Source organism: Puntigrus tetrazona, chromosome 23 (assembly GCF_018831695.1).
Source record: "Puntigrus tetrazona isolate hp1 chromosome 23, ASM1883169v1, whole genome shotgun sequence".
Taxonomy (NCBI): domain Eukaryota; kingdom Metazoa; phylum Chordata; class Actinopteri; order Cypriniformes; family Cyprinidae; genus Puntigrus; species Puntigrus tetrazona.
Window position 1 is genome coordinate 13,640,239 of NC_056721.1, and position 24,973 is coordinate 13,665,211.

A 24,973-nucleotide genomic window follows, 5' to 3' on the forward strand; every position below is an offset into this window, starting at 1 on the left:
CACTTTATTTTGGGTGAACAAATCTATGGCTTCGTTTGCAGCGGAAGCGCATATGTTGAGCGAAAATCAGCGTCAAGAAGAGGCTTTTTAAAGCAAGGTCAGTTTTTGTGGCTGTGGGGTGGGTGTTAGCCTTCTCCTCCTCTCACTCTCTCTCACAAGTAGAGGAAAGAGAACTGCTAGTGTAACTGGTGTGATGGGGGTGTAGAACTCCATCTGTTCACTACATGATGGAAACCTGTCAGGGAATTGAGGCACCACCATTCGCAGCTGCCATCGAGCCACGGATAGTGCAGTAACATGCTGCCAAGAGCTATCGAAGGGTTGGGTTTAGGGGATGGATACAGTATGGGGTGGACGGTGGACGGGCAGTGTTTCTTCACCATGGTAATTGGCTTTAATATGCCCTGCTGGGACGCCTGCGTCAAAGACCGAGTCTAGCTCTGATCTGGAGCTCATGACGCATTGGCCTTCGCCTGATGGTCTTGTTTGTCACCCTCGCTCCATTTCTTTTGCTAACCGTCGCTCAGATCGTAGCTTCTCTCCCACACTTTCACATCACAGGCACTCTTTTTTAATGATATCGTTAGCTAAATCCCCCTTCTTTTGGCAAATCCCACTCAGCAGTCCCCAGTAAAAGTGATATATGCGGGGACAGCCGAGGAGAGGAAGGTCACGTTGGGTGGGGGAAGCAGAAAAGGATTATATTAACCCTTCAAAGTATGCGAGGAGCTGGGAATGGTGGACATTTTTCCCACCTTCTCCTTTTCCAATAGTTTTGGTCGTATTCGTGACTCCAGACACACCAACAGACAGCTTTATCGATGCAAAGATAAATGATGGCACATAGCTATTTCAGTGTCATAAATCACGCTGCATTTATACCTCATCATGTGGTCGTCTTTGGAGGGGAAAAATTTAGCAAATTTGAGAGGAATGCAATTCAATCAGCAGATGCCGAAAATGCTTTATAGGGTAGCTGCAAGGTGTATGTGACAGTCGGTAACATGCTTTTTTGTGTGGTTCTCGTTGCCTCATTGTCTTTTGTAAAGAGCACAGACGTTCTCAGAATTCTCATCTATAATGATATTAGGATCCACAATGAGTTGGGATGAATCTCTTTAAAGCATGTGAACCAGAGTCATTGGAAACTCAAAAAGGAAGTGCTGAATAGTTTCCCCTGCTCTCCATTTGGCAAAAACATACTTTTGAGGGTTACATAAGCCAGAGAACAAAATAATAACAAACTCAAGGGGCAGTAATAAAAATTAGAGAGCTTAAAAGCTTGCAGGGGCTTTGATGATGATTAATTTCATTCTTGTTTTTATAAGGCACAACTCTTGACCGTTGGGTTTATTCTGTGCTTTTAATGTATATAACTGTGGAGAATTATTTTTCTTATAGAACAGAAGACGGGTTGAGTTTGATGGATGCGCATTGCAGTTCACTTTGATTTCGGGAAAATAGCCCGATCGTATTCAGCACTTACCTTTTAGAGTTATTAAGTAAGAAAGGAAGAGGGAGAAGGGGGAATAAAAAAGGAAAAACAATGACAGCAGCTAAAACGAGCTCTCTTATTGTGAAATACTGGGTGGATTTTAATGGGTTTTATTTTGCACTTACTTGTTCTTTGGTTTGGAGGGCAGGTCACATTTTACCTAGGCAGGCTGTTCGTTTTCTTTCTCTCTTTCTCTTCTGCCTCGGCCAGCTGTAAGTGCTAGAGAAAGAAAAAGAGAAAATGAAGTGATTTGTGGAGGTATTGATCGGCAGCGAGGTTATTGATCAGGGTGTTGAGCGAGATGGAGAAGGGTGGGGTTCCGGGGGGGCCAAGCAACTCTTTGTCTGGCTGGCCAGCTGGCATAGATGGGCACTCGCCAGCCCTGCTGTTAGACCCCCCAACACCCCCCTCCAGACCACAGCTGTTGACCTCCACCGTGACATAAGGGTGTGGTTATGTCCCAGCTCTGTTTATTTCAATTATGTTGATGACAAGTGAGGTTTTCAGGAATAAATTGCGGATAGATTGGCTTGGATTTATTTAGCATCATAAAAACCCAAAGTGAAATCCTAATCGAAGCAATCCAACATCGTAAATGGCCAGTTTTCCTCAATCAGGGGCTAAAATTGGAAGCATCTCAATCAAACTGAAAAAAGGAAAATGTCTTCCAAGGAGAAAATTATACAATGGCAGGATTTGAAGTTGATGACGATTGGCAGAGTCTGTTAAAAAATCCTATTTGAAATGGCTAAATGTATTGCAAAACATGGAAGAGGAATTTACTCAAAATTAATTGTGCTTACTGATTCATTTGCACACACAGTCTGCTTTGTTAAAGCGCCAGATTAAATAAAGGAATTTATGCAGTTTCCCATCTTTCAGATCAGTTTGAGTGCTAAGTTGGGGAGGAAGCGTTCTACCATGATCTAGCATACTTTAACGGGACTATACAACGCTATGATCCACTTAAATCTGCTTTTTGAAATGCAGAAAATGTGCTTGACTGCACTGTGCCTGGATGTATGCCCATTATAACAAAAAAATCAGCACCATATTAGTTATCAGTCAGTGTTTGATTTTATTTACATTTTATAATATTTATTAATTTTATTTTAATGGTACGAATTGATATTCTGTATATTGACCATTATGTAATGTTTTTCAATTAGGATAATTTGATTAATGCCAAATTTTATATTATTTTTTATTTATTTTGTACAGCAGAGGATGATATTTTCCTGGATTAAAAAAATTTCACATCAAAATATGTGACCCTGGACCACAAAATCTGTTTTAAATCACATGTCTAGCAATAGTCAAAAATAAATTTTATGGGTCTTTTTTTTCTTTTTTTTTGATATTTTGTAAATGTACTACTGAAAATAAATTAGATCTTAATTTTTGTTTAGTAATATGCATTGTTAAGAACTTTTATTTGCGCAACAAAGACAAATTGTCTCCATATATAACAATTTTTAACACCCTTAGATATTTTTTTTTTTTAAATAGTTGTATCTTGGCCAAAAATTGTCATATCCTAATAAACCATACATCAATGGAAAGCTTATTTATTTATCATTATCTTGAAAAGATTTTGTGAAAAGATGAAAAGGTTGTGTGGTCTAGGGTCAAATATGTTAAAAGAGGCTTGTCATTTTTAGACAGAATTGATATTGGTGCATCCCCAACTTCATGAATTACTACAGCCTAAAACGTACACAAGCATCTTGTTTAAATGAAATTCTGTTTTCTGCAGGCGTTAATAGTGCAATGTTAATTGCACAGTGCTATTTCAGTGCATTAACACCTAGTTAAACTGGATTGCCGGTGGTTAGTCAAATAAAAACAGTTTTTGTGTGTTAAAATGCCATGTTTAGTGAATTCGCCCCCTAGTGTACTGTAATTTAGCAGATTTGTGTATGGATACTGGAGCTCTTTTGGTGTTCCTGGGGGTGTAGCATGAAGCCATCTGGCTATGGTTTGGAAATAGTCCAGAAGAGATGTCACAGACCCCCATCCTTCTCCATTATTGAAAGCTTCCTATGCCGCCCCCTTCACCAAGTGCAATATCTCAATGGATTTCCGGAAACATGTACTTTCACTTTTCATTTTACCCTATTTCAATATTACTTCACTCTCGTCTATTTCAGTCGAAAAAGAAGTGCGAGTAGGGGAAGAGATACATGAGGCTGATGAGAGAAAGAGGTGGAGGAAAAAGCTGAGTGAGGGGAAAAAGGATAAATTAAGTGAATCGGTTGAACAAAAGCACATAATGATGTGGATGGACTACAGGGCAGATCAGAGGGAGCGCGGGGAATATGGGTACACACGGTGTAAAGGAGGATGTGCATGAAAGAGTAGGCTATTCAGATTGAGTGAGAGAGGAAGACACACTCCTCAACACACTCGCTCCGGACGGCTTTAAATAATAGAATCTTGCGTAGCATCACTGCCAGGCACCAGTGACTTACTCATGTATATTTCAGGAAGTTGTAATCATTTCAATGCTTGTCTGCTTTCTTTTGTGCCAAAAATGAGATTGTGACAGAGTTGGTCCTGCTCTCAGGTCTCCATCTTTAATATTTTGGCTTGAGGAGTGCTGGTTTTTGCCCAGACTTCTAACTACTCGCTGCAATCTATTCAGATTAAAAACTGCCCACTTACTGTCTGACATATGAAAGTCTAACCATTTCATCTTGTTTTTATTGTCGTTTAGTGACAGGAGTGTATGATTCTGGTTTGAAAATATCTAGTTTATTTGCTGTTAGTTTACTTGCTAACCTTTTCTTTATGAAAAAGGGCCTTGCATCTACTGTATATCCTTGACCGCCCTGTCATCATAGACTTAGCTGTCCAGGGCTACAGTGCCCTTTGGTAGTCCAGTGGGCTCTCTTTCCTAAAAGCAGTTGCCATAAACATGCTTGAGGAAAAACAAAATCACATTTCTGTGTATCTTCTTTTCATGTACAGCACTTCTTCATTCTGACTCTTTTCTCTGTCCCTTGCTCTTTGTCTGTGATGTGTGGGAGAGTTTTAACCAAGAGTCGATGCTGGTAAATAAGTTCAGTAAGGTTTAAGCCGGGGTCAAGGCCTTGAGCTGGCGGGAATGAGCACAGAGAGAGAGAGGAATTGATTGGGCTTTTATATGTGGAAACTGAGAAAATAGAGGGTGTCTTTGGCGTGACCTGCCCTTGCCCAGTGTACTATCTATAGCTACAGAGAAACAAAATAACACCAGCTTTTATATTTGTTTTTCTTTTCCCCGACCCTTCATTTTAGTTTTTAATAAAACGTAATGAAATGGAAGGACATGGAGGAAGAGGGTGAAATTGAACAAAATAAACAGAGGGAGAGGGAAGCCTGCCTAAGACAAAACATTCGAAGAAGATTGTTTGGTCTCCCACGTTGTTTTGGTTTTCTGGTTTTAAGAAGTTTGGAGATCTGTTAGACTAAATTAGGATGATGGAAGAGCAGTTACACTAGGCCTAGGCCCAATTAGACTGAAAGACCAGATAAACATTCCTAAACCAGCTCAGTGGATGCTAGGAGATCTTGACCAGAAAAGACCAGTTAGACCAGTTTAGAAAAGTTAGACTTGAATAAACCAGTTTAGGTTGCTGTGAGGCTTGCAAGCTGGGAAAACAGTTATTTGCTTAAACCAATTTAAGAGACCAGATATACCAGATCAAATAAGCAGATTGACCAGAATGGGAAATCAACTCGACATGCTTATATCATTTTCATGGAGGATCAAAATGGAAGGTTGGGTTGAACCATCTTTGTGCAAGACCAGTTAGACTTGTTTAAACCAGCTTCAGGTTGGTTAAGAGACTAGTTGTAGCAGCTTGAGTCAGCTTTGCGCAGTCTAGGAGAACTTGACCAGGTTAGGAAAACAATTAAGCTTGATAATCTTTGGACAAGCTGTAAGGGTTGTTTGACTAGCTTCCACCAGAAAACAGTCTGAGCAGTTTAGATTGCATAAAACTGCACACATACTCTCACACAGTGAATATCTGCTTCAGTCAAATAACTTCTGTTTATAACTGCAGTGCAGAGTAGTCGATAACTTTATCAGACAGTAAACACTGAGAAATCTGTATAGGAAGCCTCTGGGATTTACGTACAACCTGTTATACTGAAGTCTGCTTATTCTACTAGACACCAATCGCTCGCTACCTCAGACAGTTTTTGTTATTGTAGAGCAAAACTGATGCTCTGTTTGCCTCACCGTGAGTCAGTGGTCAAAGTCTCCTGAGTCTTTCTCCATTACTCATGCACAGAGCAGAGGTCTATCACACATACCCCTGGTGGTCTTGTTATAAATGGGATTTTTAGAATAATATCTCAGAAAATGGATGTCTCCCAGGAGATGAACGTGTCCTCACTTACACAAACAGGCCATTATTCCTCAGCCTTTTATTTAGCAACCCAATAATGTGTTTTAATATTACTTTTTTTTTGTCTTGTGTACCTCCACTGGACCATCATTTTGCATTATTGTTAATATTGTTAAGTGAAATGATTACAATGACTCAGTTTTAAACAAAAAACAACCAATAATGGGTCTCTTCAACTCTTTTTTTAAACCGAAGCAGTTTAACAAACATTTTATGAACATTTTATGCAGTGAACAAGAGACATTTATTACTGTATTTTAGAGAACTCTACAGGCATTATATATGTAGATTCACTATATAGTTTCCAGTTTTATTTAATTCATAAAATATAATGCAAATATAATGTATCTGAAGCCTTGAGCTTCCATTTGCACAAGTTAACGCACATCTATATGTGCGAATGGGGTCCATTGTTAAACCAACAACGTCTTTTCCCCATTGATTCTAGGGCTGTTGTCATGGCAACATGTTCCAGCGCTCATGGCTGTGGCACCACATGGCTGGAAAATGAGCGTGAAGCTCAAAACGCCTAGGCTGACATCATGGCAGAAATGTGCAGCCACAGGAAGATTCTACTCGCACTTCTACATAACGCAGGTTGCGAAAGACATGAGTACCTAATGCATATATAATGAGCAATATGTGCTGAAGGACTAGGTTTTCACTCCACACAGAATGCGCAATAGCTACTATTTCAGCCAATCAGAGCTAGAGATGCTTCAGGAAGCAAATTCTGCCTGATAATGACCGATAAAGCCGATATTTCCTTTTTATAGCTAATAACTTAAACTTAAATTGGCCATGGTAAAATTCTATACTGTTTTGTAAAAACTCGAAAATCTAGAATTAATCAATGTTATAAATGAAGGCCTTCCATTAGAATATGTAGTATAATAAGTAGTTTCTAATTGTTTTAATTGAAGTTCTGTAAATTCATTTGATAGAAGTGCTGTTATGTGGGCTCATATAATAATCAGAAAGATGGGAAATTGTTTTCCAAAGGATTTTTGAGGTGTAATGTCGGTGTACAGTATGTCTTGTAATTTACATATATTAGTGCTGTCAAATGATTAATCACAATTAATTGCATCCAAAATAAAAAAAAGTTAACATACACTATATATTTAGAAAGCATTTATATGTATTTACATGTATGTATTCATATAATTTATATTACATCTAAATATATTTTTGTATATGTAACGTAATCTAATTGTAAAAATGCACAGAAATGAGCATAAACCTATTTTCTAACATTGTTATTGTTATTTTTGGTTAAGATAAAGGTCTGGATAAAGCATCTGCATAGATTGTGGCTGCTTTTTCAGTGTGTTCTGATGAAAACAGAGTTACATGTTAAGTACTCTTTTATTCAAAGGCGCAGGTGTTGCAGCACGAATCAAACACTTGACGTAAAGTCATGCGAAATGATTAAATGATTGGTAAACTGCACATATGGATGAAAATCAGTGTAGTCCGTTTTACTAGAGAATTGCATGCCGCTGAAAAGCTTTCATGGAATGGACCTCAGATTGCCTGCCTCCTTTCAAAAAGCGTTAAGAAATAGATGTTTCACATGCATATGCATTATTAAAACATGAATATGCATCGCTTCGACACTTTGCACCTGTCACGCTCACAGCCTTTATTTAGTATGATTGTGTGCTGCAGCGTAGTGTGTTTTTCCAGGGTTCAGAGTCACACACCGTTCAGACGCTGACCCTAGATCCTGGTGGTCTACTCTGTTATTACATCTATATTTGATAATGCTCAACAACCACTAGGTTTAAACGCTTGATTTCTCTTTGCGAAGCATACAGTCTACAGCCACCGATACAGGGATTGTGGGGAAATGTGAGTCACTGTGAGTCAACACTGACTTCTTATTTGTGGCTGTTAATATCTACACGATTAAAAGTGTTTGCATCTAAAGTTTCTAATTGCTTTAATTAAAGTTCTGTAAATTAATGAATTTGATGGAAATACTATTATGTGGGCTCACATAATAATCAGAAAGATGGTAATCGTTTTGCAAAACGATTTTGGAGGTGTAATATTGGTGTACTTTATATTGGTGTATATTTTATTATTGCATTTTAAAACAATATGTTTCTATTTTTATATACTTTAAAATTTTCTTTATACCTGTGATGCAATGCTTCTTCAGTGTCACATAATTCTTCATGAAGTCATTCTAATATTCTAATTTATTATGACTGCTGGAAACAGTTGAGCTGCTTATTTATTTATTGGGATATTTGTAAGATTCTTTAATAAAAGCATAAAAACCTTTCATTTATTTCAAATGGAAATCTTTGGGGTCATTAGATTTTTTTTTTCTTTGTTAAAAAGAAAATAATTTTTCTTCAGCAAGAATTTGTCAAATTGATAAAACTTTATATTGTTGAAAAAAAATAGTGTGTGTTTGCGTGCGTGTATTATTTATTTTATTTTATTTTATACAAAACAGTATGAATGTTTGATATTGGAAGTCATCAGACACAACATCAAACCTGTATTGGCCAGAATTTTAATATTGCAACTATATATATATATATATATATATATATATATATATATATATATATATATATATATATATATTTTCCCTCAAGTGTGTGTGTGTGTGTGTGTATATGTACTCATAAGTTTCTTTAAGGCTTGCCAGTTTTGCCTGTCGAATATAGATTTTTGTGCAAATTGTAAAAAAGTGGTTTACAATAATTACAGCGATTTGGTTGTAACATTATTACTTGAGGAGCAAAATTACATAATGATTGAGAAAACAAATTGACTTATTTTCTGCTTTTCAGTTTCTTTCTTGTTTTCTTCTGAACGTTAATTTATACAGTGTAAGATAATAGGAATAACACCAGCCTCTTTAATTAGTCTCTAGATACGCGACTGAAGAGCGCGCCTCCAGGAAGTGCCGTCCTTTGCAGCCCAATCCCACTGAGATCCCCAGGCTTTCACGGAGTCTCTATGACTGTGTCCTCAAGTTGTTGGTTTTGACCTGATTTACTCAGAATCAACAAAGGGCCGGGCCGGCACAGTGCTGCGATGAATCTCAAACAGGCACAGAGGTGACAAGCACAGTGTAAGGAGACAACAGTGGGCAGGTGTGCGTGTCGGACTGACAGCAGAGTTTAAATGCAACTCTCCTCACGCCCCAAGCTCATGTGTGCACGCTTACGTTCCACATGTGTGATTCTGTGTAGGTAGCTGGCAACTGATAAGAAGAAAAAAAAAAGAAAAGGTGCCCATTTCGTTTACCTGATGGCTGTCAATCAGTTTGTGGCAGTTCCATAGTGGACTCTGCCTGGGGGAATTATGGAAGTTTGTGTTTTGATGGCAGTTGTGAGACTGGAAAGCAATAGAACGAAACCGTCTCAGAGGAGTTAACACAGATGCTCACCTGTCAGTATCAGAAACGAGGGAAAGTTGTGTGTATGTGTGTGTTTTATGTGTTTGTGTGTTCTTGTACGAAGTGAAGTCAGTGATCAGGAACAGCTAGACAGATCCTGGAGCATTTCAAGTGGTCATGCCACCCTGTCTGGACCTGTTCTGCTAGTCCGTGATAAGAAAAAGTGAAAGAGCGAGAGTGTGTGTGTGTGTGTGTGTGTGTGTGTGTGTGTGTGTGTGTGTGTGTTTTAAAGATCACTCATAAAAAAACAGGCCTTCTCAGTATAGACATGTGTTTGCTTTGATTTAGAATAAGAAAATAACTGTAATGCTGTACATCTCCTTAGATCACAAAAACTCTTTAATATACTGCAAATCAAAAATGTGTGCACACATACCCGTGTGTGTGTGTGTGTGTGTGTATATATATATATATATATATGGCTGCATGAGTGATTCAAATACAACTACCGAGGGAGTGATAGCAGATTTGTCATCCTTCTCTCTTCTGACCAATGTAATCTATCTCTCAGTATAAAAATACTATTGTGGATTTTTGTGGACTGGGACAAAATTATTTTTGTCATCATTTCCATTCACTACTAGAAGTTTAGCCAATTATGACAACTTTCAGTTCTGAGAACCCCAGAAAATATGAAATGTCTCTGAACAAGGACTAGTGATTCAAAATGAACATACAAGCGCAATGAAAGAATAAACGTGATTCATACACGTACAGCTAATTCTCCATATTCTATGTGCATGTTATAAGTACAGTATATATGTATGTTTGTAGTCTGTATGCTTGAAATAATGTTAATAGTATGTGTTTAATAATGTGAACATTTACTCATTCAAATTGGTTTTGTTAAAAATAACTGATTCATTAAAAAGATTTGACTCAAAATATTGATTTGTTTACAAATTGGACATCAAAGCTTCTCTCATGACCTCCAAGGAAAACTAAAGAGGAGGTCAATACTTTCGGTGTATAAGTCAAGTTCTAATCTATTTACATGGCTCCAGAAGACTTATGATGATGCTTTTGTGTTCTTTTCGAAGCTTGAAAGCTTGCGTTCTGTTTCACAAAAGAATGTCATGCAGGTATAGAATGTTAAATTATGTCAATTTTCATTTTAGAATGCGCTATCTAAAACCAGGTCTTCCTAGCAGAGTGCTTGTTTTGAGACCGTGCTTTCATTGATTCTGAAAAAGAAAGCAATGATAATAATGTGGCACGTCTCTTCAGACAGAAGCTCTAAAGGTCATGCGTTAACTAAAAGAGTTTTTAAACTGAGTGCTGGTTTGCATGAGCTGTTTTACAAGGGTCTTTTGTTCCGCCCTCATATGACTGTAGTCTTCTAGAACGCTGCACTTGTCACATGATTGTGGCTTTCTAAAATTGATTCTTATGTCTGTGTCTCTTCATAGGTTGCAGAGGAAAGCTGTGTGGATTTGGAGCGGTGTGTGAGAGAGACCCGACTGACCCATCTAAAGGAGAGTGTGTTTGTAAAAAGATTGTATGCACGTCTGTGGTGGCGCCGGTGTGTGGATCTGACTCCTCTACCTATTCCAATGAGTGTGAGCTGGAGAAGGCCCAGTGCAATACACAGAGACGTATCAAGGTGATGCGCAAAGGACCCTGTGGTAAGTCTAGTCACGTGCAAAAGCCATTATCTATACTTGTGAGAAAAGCCCGACTGTTATTCTTTAAATAAAATCATCCTTATGTCATTCCAAACTGTCTTTTTCACCGTGGAACAAAAATGTTTCCTAGAAAAATATTTGGTTGCCCTGACAGTGCATTTCCCCAGTGAAACAGTATGTTTCTTAAACCAGAAGTTTTTTTATGCCATGGACCCCAAAATAGGATGAGGGCAGCCTTCGTCGAATGTAAAGGCAGCTACGCTTTTTTATACAGAAACATTACACAGTAGTGTAAGTAAAGTTGTAAGCGTGCTATTATAAAGGCAATGCGTTGTTTGTAAAATAAAAAGTTTAATGTTTTAGCACATTCTTTTTGTCAGTGATTGTGCAAAGGAAAAATGAAAATGTTCATTTGTAAAACAAAAAGTTGCATTAGTCCGTTTATATATATACACACATACATACATACATACATACATATTAAAAAATCTGTGATTTGCACGAAAAGTTATTTAGTGAAAATTTCAATTTTTTTATTGATTGGCTCTTTTTTAATTTTAGACTAATTTGGAGTACTCTCAAAAGTTAGATTTACTTTACAACGGGGTCATGTGAGATATTATATTAACACCTTCCACTTGCTCACACTTTTCTTTTCCTTTTTTTTTATTCAAGCATTTTAAATACATGCCAAAAACAATAATTATCCCTTTTTTATAGCAGTTTCCATATTCATGAATCCCCACATGGACAGATTATAGTTAGCTGGAATAGATAGATGGATAAATGGAATTTAGTGTTTTCTACGCTGTTCATCATGTATATTCCAATCAGTTTCATTCCATGAATGATAACTAATATGTGAAATGCGGCCCGTCATTAAGCGGGCTCTGTGGCAGTGGGCCTGGCCAGCGTGAGCCGTAATTACGTGATTCGGTGGAACATGCCGTACAAAGCCTTCAAAGAGCTGTAATTAGCCACCACACATGCTGTCTAGCAGGAAATGATCAGTCCTGAGGAACGAGAGCTCCAGCCTACCAGTGAACTCCAGCCTCCATTGAGAAGCGTGTTAAAGATCACACTGTCCCGGTGTGTTAATGCAGCTGAAGTTCGGCTCCATGCTAATCGGCCCTGGCTCCGCGGCAGGACTTTAATGGGCAGTAGCATCCCTGCTATTGCGCTAATGAAATTGACAGTGTGGCTATCAGGGGTCATATCTCTCTCAAATGGGATCAGCGGTCATAGATAACGGACGATTCAGCGTCTCTCCTGGGCGGAGAGGTTGAGGTGGGAGATGAGAGTCAGGTTAGCAGCCATCTTTTGCCAAGTTTTACTCCACTGGTATCCGAAATTAACCCTTGGCCTTTTTTTTTCTTTTTATAAATATGTAATATTATTGGAATACGTACAGTGTTTGCCAAAATGATTAGAACAGTATTAATTTCACCAGCGAAAAATGGGTTTAAGTCAGTTTCTATTTTTTGTGGTAGCTTGTCAGAAGGAAAGATCAGTTACATTTGCGAACATTCATTTATCTCTGATATGTCTTCTCCGCATTTTTTCTGGATTTAGTCTTTCTCAGTTCTTCATGTCTTTCCAGACAGACTGGATGATGATGAGATCAGATTTCTCTGTTGTCAGACTCCTTTTGAAAACAGAAATCTCATTGGAATATTACAATTAATGGCAAAATGAACGTTTGGAAATGTAAACTGATATTTCCTACTGACACACTACTGCAAGCGTAATAGCCATTTTTAGATGGTGAAAATACTACTGTTCTGTTTATTTTGGCCACCTCTGTAATAGTAAATCTTATTCTAAATATTTTATAACTGTAAATATAAAAGTTAAAGGCTTTTGAAAAGTCTGTATGCTCACCACTGCTCCATTTATTTAATCAAAAGTACAGTAAAACCGTAACCAGTTAAAATACCTGCTTTCTATTATAATACATTTTAAAATGTAATTTATTCCTGTAATAGTAAAACTTCTTTTTTTATTACCTCTGTCTTCAGGGTGTCATAAGATCCTTCAGAAATCATTCTAATATGCTGATTTGCTGCTCAAGAAACATTTCTTATAATCAGTATCAATGTTGAAAATTGGTATGCCGATTAATAATTATTTGGAAACTGAATCAAAAGTGGCCTGAAGGAAAATGTTTATAGCTGGTTAGGTTTTTTCAGTTCACACTGCATTGGCAGGGGTGGCAAAGGGTTAATTCGCACCTCAGGCACAGGATAGGAGGTGATGCAGAAAAAGAAATACAGAGAGGTGCCCTGTTTCTAAAGATGAGCAGGGGAGCGTGGGTGCTTTGATAATATTGAACTCCGGTGGGTAAACAGAGTCTCCAGCTGTTTGTGTGAGTGAGTGAGTCAGTCAGTCATTCAGAGAGTCAGCGAGCGGAGGAAAGAAGCGGAGTGTGTGTGTGTGTGTGAAGCTCATTTCTGGGGGCCGTATGCTGGAACTCGTCTGGATTGGCAGCGGCGCAGCGGAGCATTGGGCCAGAGCGATTGATCAATGAAAGGATTGATCATATGTGTGCAGAGCACGTCTGGAATTACTGTGATTGCCAGGAGCGCTCTCTTTTCTCACTCTGTCTTTTTTTTTTTTTTTTTTTTTTTACACATTAACGTCTCCTCACCTCCAGCCTGACTCCGCTGATGAAAACCGCTTTTGAGTACCCACAGCACGGAGGAGGTAAAATCTGTGCATCAAATATTCACTCCCTAAACCAGGCCTACAACTTAAACTAGCCGCAGAGGCTGAAACTGTCGGCTTCTGTTGTCTAAATGAGGTTATTCTGCTGTACAGAAGAGCGGGGGAGGAAAAGCCTTAACCTCGGGGTATCATGGGAAGCTGCTTAATGGAGGAATCAATATGTTTGTCCCGTTATTGACGGCTGAAACTGTGTTCCTTCACTTGGGAAGTATGGCTCATTTCTCTCAGATCCTTTACCTGCTATAACTCCAGGTGTTGATACCGTTGGACACATATGGGCCGTTTTTCTCCCTCGGTTGCTTTTCACGCTCTCCGTCAACCGATTCGCACGTCATGGCGCACTGCATGCGTGTTTTACTGTCCTTTAATAATGTCAAAGCTGACGTTCATCCAAGCACGTAACAGTTGCAGCAGCAGCCATGAGAGAATGTTGATTTATGATCTTTCAGCAAACACATCTTAGTCAATATTAAAGCAACTCTCTGAGTTTACCCCGAGGCTAAGTAGCATAGGGATATACTGTTTGAACGCATCATAGTAGTGATCCATCTCTGAAGAAAAGGACAGAATGTGTTCAAAGAAATGATTGATTAATAATGCTTGGATGTATATGTGTGTGTTATATAGTGCAACATATATATGTGTTGCACTAGTGTTACATAAAGAGTGTTACCTTTCAGCAAAGCTATCATATACATTTAATTATTTATTCTGAAATTATTATTTATTAAAGCTCGATGCTAAAAGGCGTGGCTTATACTTGCTCTGAGTTTTATTTATTTTATGTTTTTTTTGTTGTTGTTTTTTGTTTGTTTTGTGGTGTTGTTTTTGTCATTTTGTTTTGCTTTTCTTATGCTTCACTTTTTGTTTTCCGAGCAAAAATTCAAGTTAGATCACTTACAAAAAAATCAGCACACGTCTGATACCCTGATACCCTCTCAGTCTGCAACTGTCGTGTTTATAGGTTTGTCTGTATTGGTATTAGATAAATGCTGTTTAACAATGCTATATCACACTCATCAACTTGAAGGATTTGTTAATGGTTTAGGTGAGCATAAAGGCACTTTTGCCTCCCTTATTAGAGATGTGGTGTGAAAACTAACATCCTGTTTGGCTGATTGTTCCCCGTGATGGCTCGTTATTCAGGCACAGCTCGGGTCCTGGTGACACCTCCACGGCCACTGAGCTCGGCAGCCGCCGCCGTTGGCACATAGCCAGCCTTGCCTCGTGCAAATGAGTTTTTCGCTCACCCTGTTCCACCCCTACGTCGGCTCCCATGCTCGTGCGTGGAGACGCCCGCCACAACACATTCACCTGTCTCCGTGACAAGAGACTCAATTCACACTCATCAGCGGCTTCTCGGCTTCCTTACTCCATCTGTAGAAAAAACCCCGCGGTTCCTCGCTCTCAGACTAAATTTAGCTTGGGTTGCGTCTACTACACGGTCTGGGCCTGTCCACTGGCAAACAATTATAGCAAGATCGACAGTCTCCTTCAATAATGGAGTTCTCTAAATGAATTCTGGAAGCAGATACTCTGTGATCTAGCAACATCCATCACAGAGATCTTTTTTTTTTTTTTTCTTCTGAAAACCTCGTTCAGCTGAAAACCGGAGTGATCTTCTCATCCGAAAAATGTTGCTAATATGATCCAGAATGCTTCTGGTAAATAGTATTAGGGGTTTGAGTGGATCTGCTCAGGGCTCTGCGCATGCTTGGAGCAAAAACAATTGGCAGTTTCGCATTTTGAGTTGTAAGTTGTTAATGTGGTTTCAAACTTTCGGACCCCCGTATTGGGTTGCGTCAGGCTCAAATCTGGTATATTACATGCAGCTTGTCTTATAACTCTTCCACACAGCTACTCTATATAGGCTCACACAAATACACCCAGATGTCGACGAGAATATGATCAATGCCATCACCGGAGCTTCATTCTGCTGCTTATCCCCTGGAGAATGAGGATACTTCTTATACAAATCTGTTTCTCTCACTCTTCTCCTCTGTCTCTCTCTCTCTCTCTCTGCCGTCCTGCTCACTTCCAAAGGGGGAGGATGTAGTGTTGAAGTGAGATAAGGCAGATTACAGCAGGACGGGCACATTAAAAAGGCACATTTTCCACGCTCTCGCTTCTAATACCAGATGGGAGACGCTTTTTACAACTTATTCATGTATTCATGCATTTGACTGGCCTGAATAATGCATTGTTATTTTTAACCCCTACCGCACTGGAGTGGAGGATTGAGTGCAACAAACCATTAGAACATTTCTACCACTTTCAGAAATTTCTGAGGACCCCCCTGCCCAATTTTGGACAGGAATAATTGTATTTTAAGAGCTTCATTTGCTTGACCAGAGTGCACTGAATAAAAATGTAGGCGGCTGCATAAAAATTGTCTGTTTTTAAACCCGACATTTTCATCAGCTGTCGATCGATTAATCGTATTCTGTGTGGTCATAATATGGCCACTTTCCTAATGCCCTATAATTAATATTCATAAGCCATTTTGATCATTGGAGCAACAAAAATCACAGCAGAGCATTTACTTTCTCTATAGAAAATCTTAGTTCTGCAGTAACAAAATTGGAATCTCTCCTAATATTACTGTATAGCATTTTGTACTCTGTATATCTATAAGTAGATCCATAGACATGCCATTTACAAAGCTTCATGTAGTTCTTCATGTTATAAAAGACGTACACAGCCTTTGGCTTTTTCTCTGATTGTCAATTGTTTTTTTTGCTTCAAATATTTTGTAATGTGATTCATCTCAGAGCTGCTTTGGTTCGTGGCTCTTTTTATTTTATTTTATCTTTTTATCCCTATGGAAATAAATTATGGAATCAAGGCTGCTGATGAAGTGAGTGATAGCTACTGCACTAATTTTAATTAAATAGAGTATATATTACCCTTTATTTACCACGTCTGTACACAGGCTGGGGAGTAATGAAAAACATGTAAAGTCGTTACGAATTTGAAATACAACATTTGAATAACTGTATTTCATTATAGTTACATTTTGGTGGTAATCATAATACAGTTACATCCAAAAAGTATTTTAGATTACCAAAGTGATTACTTGGATTTTTAATGTCATTTATTTATTGTAATATTGATGTAAAGCGATTTTTCTCAGCTTCTGGATGACTGCTGGAAGACAATTACTACAGCTTTAACCGAGGGTGCTTTTGATTTCATTTGAGTGTGCTATGCCCCCCGTAGAACTTAATAACACTTAATGCAAATAACCACTGCCTTCCAAATAAATCCACAGCAGAATAGTTGTACGTCTGTGAGCAACATTTGCTTCTTGAGTGAAGCCGCATTGTGAACGAATCAGTTGAGAATAATTAAAATGCATAAATAAAATCACTTGCTTGATTCTTGAATGAATCAGTCCTTTTGAACGGATCAAGACAGTGACCACCTACTGGTGGCTTTAGTTTCATATTTAATTTATTAATCATTATTTTCTCCCTTTATTTCTATGGTCAAATGTTGAGTTGAAAATTTTAATTCCTTTATTTATTTATGTGTTTATTATAGTTTTAAATGTATTCAGAGGTGTTTATTTAGAGGTGGTTAATATAAAAACATCAAAGTTAATATGCCCCTTACCTTAAGTATTTCAAAGTATTTTTTAATCTGTAACGAAATACATTTTAAAAGTAACCTTCCCAGCCCTGTCTGTACAGTATGTCTACCGTGCTCCTTGATATTTGATGACCTCAGTATGCTTGAGGACACATTCTGTGCTTTTGAAAGTAAATCATAAAGGCACCTTAAAGAAACAATCACAGCTGATTGGGTATGATTATATTTTACCTTTGAAAACAACATCTGAATGCACTCCCTTACTTAAATACATGCGCTCGCTGTGCCAGATAATGATTATTGACTGTTACATACAGCTTCCTGTTTGTGTAGCACACAGTCTCACGCCAACGGGAAAACCACTACCTTTTCCGTCGTCTTCATAATAATAAGCTGCTATTTGTCCTCTTTCTTACCCTTTCCTTTTTCTATTTTCCTCACGAGACATCCTCTTCCAAACGACTAGTACCTCTAAACAAGATGAGTTCATTTCGGTTCGTAATTACATTTCCCTCCGATGATGTCCTTTTCTTCCACGACCTTTCCTGAATCACGTACACAGAGCCAGGCCACTTTACACACTTGCACATTCAAGTGTGCACAAAGCCATTCATGAATACCTGCCTGTGTCCACTCAAGGCTTTTTGCAGTAATCACAGAGGTGTCTGGCCAACCTCTCTCAGGTTAATGCAGGAGAGCGGCTCTTCCCATCAGCCAGCGGGGTTCTGGTGACAAAGAGATCCTTCACATGACCCTCTCTAGAGCTCTTTATGTCTCTTACAGTCTCCACGGAGCACACAGGTGCAGGAGAGGCCAGCCGCTTTGAGAGAGATTTCTTTTAAATACTGTTCTCATTTCTCTTTGATGCTGTAGAGATCAAATAGTCTGATTGGTTGTTTAAATCGTAAAACAAGTTGATCAGTGTATTTGTTCTGTCAGACAATGTATTCTGAGTACGTTTTTGATCACTTTTCGATTAACTTAACTCATATGACAATATACTTTCCATTCTTTGTTAAACACCTCGAGAAGAGTGCTAAACATGACATTAAAACAAGGTTTCCCCAAACTGGGTTTCGAGAGGTGATAATTAAATCATAAAAATGTCAAATTGAACTAGCTGCTATTTGTAATTTGTAAAAAAGTAATTGTAATCCGATCATGCACAATTTTAATTGTAATATTATTAAAGTAATGGCTGCTGATCTCTGTTCCAGAGTTGCATTAACTGTCACTCCAAAACCACGTGCGCAATGAACATTGAACTTAAAAAAATAAATAAAATAAAAATGTATGTGTGTGTATATATATATATATATATATATATTTGCTGTTTTAATGCTTTCTGGGTATTCACATTTTGTTGTCTGGAGCTACTAAACCACTTGAAAATCTAATTCCGTCTCTCCCGACAGACTGTATATTATCAACTTGCAGAACACATGAATACCAGCTGATAAATGTGTGTGTGTGTGTTTGAAAGGGCTTGCTTGAAGGAAAAGAAAATGATTAGCGTCAAATGTGCTTGCTGATTGTACTCAAAATTTGTTTGAAAGAAAAAAAAAGAAAACATTTTTTTTTTTTTTTTTTAGGATATTGCTTTTAGCCAAAACAAACAATTCCATCTTTGTCATTACGTTTGAGCACTGCAGTAACAGAGAGCAGTGTGGAGAAAGATCATTATCTAAGCTGTATGTAGCCTGCAAAATAAGGTTTCTTGCCCTTTTCTTTGCCCACTATCATTAAACTTTGACCTCCTGAAAATCCCAAAGCAGTCACTTTAAATCTGGTGACCTGTTTCTGTTGGAGTGTAGAGCCTGCTTGAGCCTTGCTATTGTTAATTAGTTTTGCTTGCTGAAAAAGATATCGCTATTAGACCACTACCGCTTCTACGTGGGAATTTTAACAAACCCCTAACATTAAGTATTAAACTTCAAAATGTATCTCGACCCACATTGTTTGTGCTAAGGAAATGAATTATAAATTACACCTCCTATCTTGCAACTTTATGAGGTGTGCTGTTACTTCTGTAAGCCGCCAGATATGATTTTCACTTGGCAGATGGAACAACAGGCAAGAATATACAATAGACTTGAACTGTTGGAAAAACCAGAAGTGTTTTTAAAGATCAGAAAATTATAGAGCATGAGACTGTGCTCTTTTGACCTTGCACCACCTAGCAACTACCCAGAACATTGTAGCAACTACCTACAAAATCTATCCAACAGATTATTACTAACTTCATTTTTCGTTATGTAATTTGTCATTTGTCATTTGTAATCAGTAATGGACCAGGATATGTAAGTAATCTATCCATATTGAAAACCATATTGAAAACCAATAGACTAGCCCTATTCACTTTTTCGTTTTTTTTTTTTTTTTTTTTTTTCTGTATACCTCCAGTTTTCACTTCGAGAATTCTTTATATTTTTAAAAATAATTATTTTCTACTTATATATATATATATATATATATATATATATATATATATATATATACACACCTCTTGAACGTAATTACATATCACTTTTTAGCAGGCTATAGAAGCAGGGATTATGTTTGAATTAATCTAGATTGTGATCTCTTTCCAGTCGTGTGGATGCATAGATTTGTATTTTGCATACTGAACGCACACGTGCTGAATTAAATCCAGTCTTAGGCTGCTATCTGAAGCCTGTGCTAGTATTTGCTGTGCACTGCATTGAGTTAACGCGCTAAAGCTCACAGGAGATAAACCTTGCCTCTGATAGACGTGTTTGGTAGTGTATTAAACCCGTGAGCTAATGTCGTCCTGCTGGTTTTGCCCGTGATGTTACCTCTGTGTCTTCACAGGCCTGAGGTCAGGAGTGGCTCACCTCGGGAATGCTACACAAGTATGCACACTGACAGCTATCGCGGGAGAACAGGAGTTCCTGGCCTTTGAATTCAACCACAAAAAGATGTGTATTATCCATTTTTGTGCCTAATTTTCTTTATCCAAGGGCAACACTGAGGCGTGCAAAAAAAGGAAGACAGCTGCAGTCAAATAAGCCCTTTGAAGAAATACATCAAAAGAACAAATCATCTCGCCGTGTGAGGGATGACAACAGCAGACTCTTGGTTTGGAGGTCATCTGTGGAGGTTCAGCTTCATTTTTTTGGACTCTTCCAGTTTTTGCCACTGATGCATTACAGTAAATCTGGCAAAGACATGAATGCTTGGTTTCTTTTAGGCTTTGTAGACCTTATTCTGTGTTGAATACAAGTGAATATTTTGAATATTATGGACAAAAATAAATAAAATAATAGTAATGTCAGAATTCAAAGGGTGAAACTATGTGAGCAAATGCAACCAATCTGTAAACGTCAGTGAAGACTTAGTTTAGTTCATTGGTTTTTGATTGGATTTGATGCAAGCTTGAGGTTGTTTGTAAGAAAGAGGTGGAGTTTATCTGGACAAAATCATTGGAGAACTTCAGCGAACCTCACCAGAGAATAGTGTTTTGTTTCAAATATCAATTTCTATCACGACAACTCTTGAAAGACTGTAGTATGGCAATGGATATGGCATTGTTAATGTATTTGGTTTCTGCCTATTTTGTTTATTGCTGAAGTTGTAGATTATTGCTATTGCTGCAAAGCAAGTACAGGAACATGCCATGGCCAGTACATATGTAGATATGGTGCTGTGCATATTTAAGACTTCTGCTTCACAAGTAGCATATACGTATAATAACCTTTAGCAGATCTATACAGGTGGAGGTCTAGTGGATGCTAACCAGCCATTTTAAAAATAGCATCATGTAACATAAATTTTTACCATTTTTTGGTGCTATTATGCCACCAAATACTGACAGTGGTTCACTTTTGTTGAATCCATAACAACCCGAGGAAATGAGAGCGACACCACCCCCAGCTCTTCTCTAGCCTCCTTAACACATACACACGCTCATACATACACATACATCTTCTGTCACGCTGGAGAGGGTGCCCGGGGCTCGTGGTGCGGGGCGGGTTGTGCCGAGCCGATCCCGTCAGGATCACGTAGCGGCCGATGACAGCTCCCCGCGCGCATTACGCATTAATACATCCAGCACTAACACATTATCACAGCACTGTCTGAAAGGCGGATCAGTGGAAGCTTCCTCGCTGTCTCGACTTCCTCTCACTCTGTTTATGCCTTATTAGTTCGTTGTATAGGTCCTATTATTTCCTACTTTTCTTCCTGTCCTAACCTCTTCAGAGCTGGAGGAGAGCAGCTAATTGGCTGCGAGAGACATTTCCAGTTCATCAATAGGTAACTATAGACTCCCACTCTTTCCTCAGGATACTGTATTTCTATCCTTGAAAATGAGCACTAAAGCACAAGGAGGAAACGGCTCATCTCTGTTGCGACCCCAGCGGTTCGTAGCCTCTCGGCTTGCGACACCGGTCACATTCTAACAGGCAATTTGCCTGCTTGTCTCAGCCTGAGAGGGCATCTTCTCTGTGCAAACACAGCGGAGAGCCGCGTACGCACCTTATACCCGAGCGGCCTTTTGCATTTTAATCAGCTTGTCTTTTTTCTCGACGCTCATCAACTCTCTGCGACAATAGGTGGAAAAGCGCCAACTGTTATTTAATGGGTTCGCGGAGCCAATTCTGCGTACTGTCACAAAACAAACAGAGCGCCACGGAAAAGGAAGCTGGTTATGCGGATCGTCGGACTCTTCTCAGTGTGTACTTCCTGACAGACACATCAGAACTGATTTAAAGAACCGCTTTACATCAGACTGATGAAATCAGATGTCTTAGAGGCAGGCTTTTGGGGATGAGGCCAATCTGTCGAAGCAGAAGTAATGAGTCAGAGCTCAGCTGCCATTAGTTATGACTGTGAGAATGAGGAAAGTACCGGAATGCGTCAGCCCGTCTCAAAGGCCATCATAGACTGAACAGACTTGTTTATCATTTTAGGGAAAAAATAAAACTGCATAGGCGAGAGAGGGGTCGCAATTTGCAACATGTTAGGGATGAATCATATGGAATTAAATAAATGATTTTCTCATTTGAATTATTTTTTTAATTAAATTAAATAAAATGCAGTTTAAATATTAATATATTCAAATATTATTAAATACAATAAAATATTTGTATTTATATTTATAATAATAGTAGTTTTTAGCATTAAAAATGATAGTGTCACTTTTCACATGTACATTACGTTTGGCTTTTTCTACATATATGGTCATATTACAAAGTAGTTCTCAACATCTAAGGGCCTAATAAATTGGTAAATTATTCAAATAGTATTGTATTACACACTTCTCTCTATTAGTAAACCATTACTCAGAAACTTTTAATTTGCTGCTTTATAATAGTTAGTAAGGCTGTCCTTTGTGAGTGCTTTGTAATTAATAATAAATAGCCAATATTTTATTAATAGGCATGCTAATAAGTGACTATTTTTCTTAAATATACAGTATATGTGCATGTGTGTGTATTAATATATACATAATAAATATACACATGACATACACATATATGACCCTGGACCACAAAACCATTTTTTTGAAACTGAGACTTCAATTAATGTATGGTTTTAAAATATTTGGCCGATATACGACTATTTGAAAAAAAATAAATACTGAGAAAATAATTTTTAAAATTGTCCAAATGAAGTTCATGATCTTCACGTAATATCTCAATGAGTTTCGGCATTAAAGAATAATCAACAATTTTTTCACCCATACAACGTATTTTTGGCTATTGCTACAAATGTACCCCATCGACTGAAGACTGGTTTTGTGGTCCAAGGTCATATATATTACATAACCAAAAACTTTGGATGCAATTAATCGTTTTTTTTTTTTTTTTTTTACGAAAGGAAAAAAATAGTCTATTCTAGATTCGTGGATACCAACGTATCTCTCAACTTTTCTTAATTCGGCATCTCTACAAAGTGTAAAACACGACCCGTATGTGGCTGTTGTCTGTGTGCTAGCACTTCCTCCACACAAACATTCACAATGAGTTTTTTGGAAGTGCGAGTGGTTGGTTAGTTAGCGAGCCCAGGCTGATGAAGTGCGAGGTTCAGACGTGCAAAGACGAGGGAGGCACAGTCGTCTTTTTTTAGAGAGAGAAAGAGAGGGAGGAGGAAAAGAGAATGAACGCTTTGATCACACAACACACGAAAGCGCCACTGATCTCATCCTTACGATGCCGCTTGCCAGGTTTATCACATGCGTGCGAGTGGGTTTGTGTGTGCGTGTCACGCTGCAAAAGTGGAGCGAGGTCCTTGGAGACAGCCACAAACCTTTAATTAAACAAGTGGGTTCTCTTAACAGATTTACACAAAGTAAAACCCTCAAATGATAGAGGAGACTGGAGGCTGATATGACGCACGGCGGAGGTGAAAACAGGGACGGAGATAGTGAGAGTGAATTAAGAGCGTGTGGGGACAGTCGGAAATGAAACTAGCCCTCTCTGAAGTGACACGCCGCGTTCACTCTTCAGCATCTCCGTGTTTGTCAATGCCTCATGAATATGCATCATCTAAATAATAATGATAATAATCAGATGGTTCCTGTGAGTATCAGAAACAGATATGTATTCATTCCAGTTAAATCGCCCTGGTGTATTGCAAATGAAAACTTCCACCTTTCTCATTTATGTAGAATTAAGGGATTAGTTCATCATTTACTCACACTTAATGTCATTCCAGACTTTTTTTTTTTCTTCCAGCATAATCAAACAGGAGAAATTTTGAAGGGTATGCTGGTTATGGCGAGGGAGGCTTTTGAGCTTCAAAAAGCACGCAAGTGAATCGTTAAAAAATTGTGAAAGTGGTTCATGTTTTGTGTGCTTTGTTCAAAATTTCATGCGATAGCTTTCTGATGAACAGAATTTGAGTTCTTGTTAACTGTATTTTTGGTGTTAAGAAATCATCCGTTTGGTTTTGCGGCGGTTGATTTGCCGCGGTGTTGTTACTGACTAAAACTAATATAATTGTTTTTGTTAATTGAAATTAAGCTGGAATAATACAGTTAGAATATTGTTATAATTAAAATTATTTAATTAAATACTTAAAATAAAATAAGTTCTGTTAGAAGTTAAAAGTACTAAAACAAAAAAGTAAATAATTTAAATTTAAAAAAAAGATTGCATTAGCACATTACTAAAAAAATGAATAAACATGCCAAAAGTACATTACTAAAATTAACATCAAAAATTTAAATATGAAAATATATATATTTATTTTAGGGTCTCCTAACTAGTTGCTTATTAGCATGTATACTGCTAGAATATTAGCCATTCATTAGTGATATTTAAGCCCTTATTACTGCCTTATTCTACATGACCTTATTCTACATCCCTGATCCTAACCAATACCTAAACTTAACAACTACCTTACTAACTATAGGTTAATACTGAATAAGTGTTACCAATATTATTAATTACAATATATAAGTATATAATTAATACTACAATACATAATACTGATTCAGTGGCAAAATCTGATTCAAATGTTTGATTTGTTTATGCTTCTAAATTTCAGTCTATTCATCAGACAAACTTATCATAGGGCTTAAATATACTTGTGCTTGAAATATAATGCTTGAGTCAAATGGACCGCTTATGATATTTTTAAGACCGTTTTTTGTCATTTTGTTTTGAAACTTGACAGCCCCAGTTCACTTTGACTACATAAAAGAGAGCAGCCAGGATTTAAGATCTGTTCGTGTCAGGTTTGGAACGGTAAA

The 24,973-nt window shown here is 37.9% G+C and overlaps 1 protein-coding gene across 13 annotated transcripts in view; it reads left to right on the plus strand.

Moving 5' to 3' along the window:
* The window catches only part of agrn (agrin), a 208,220-nt gene that overhangs the window by 101,286 nt on the left and 81,961 nt on the right, over nt 1-24,973 (plus strand). For all 13 annotated transcript variants that reach the window (XM_043224201.1, XM_043224202.1, XM_043224203.1 and 10 more), the window contains one exon: nt 10,726-10,941. In XM_043224201.1, the coding sequence (XP_043080136.1) occupies nt 10,726-10,941 (216 nt within the window). The remainder of the gene's footprint in view (nt 1-10,725; nt 10,942-24,973) is intronic.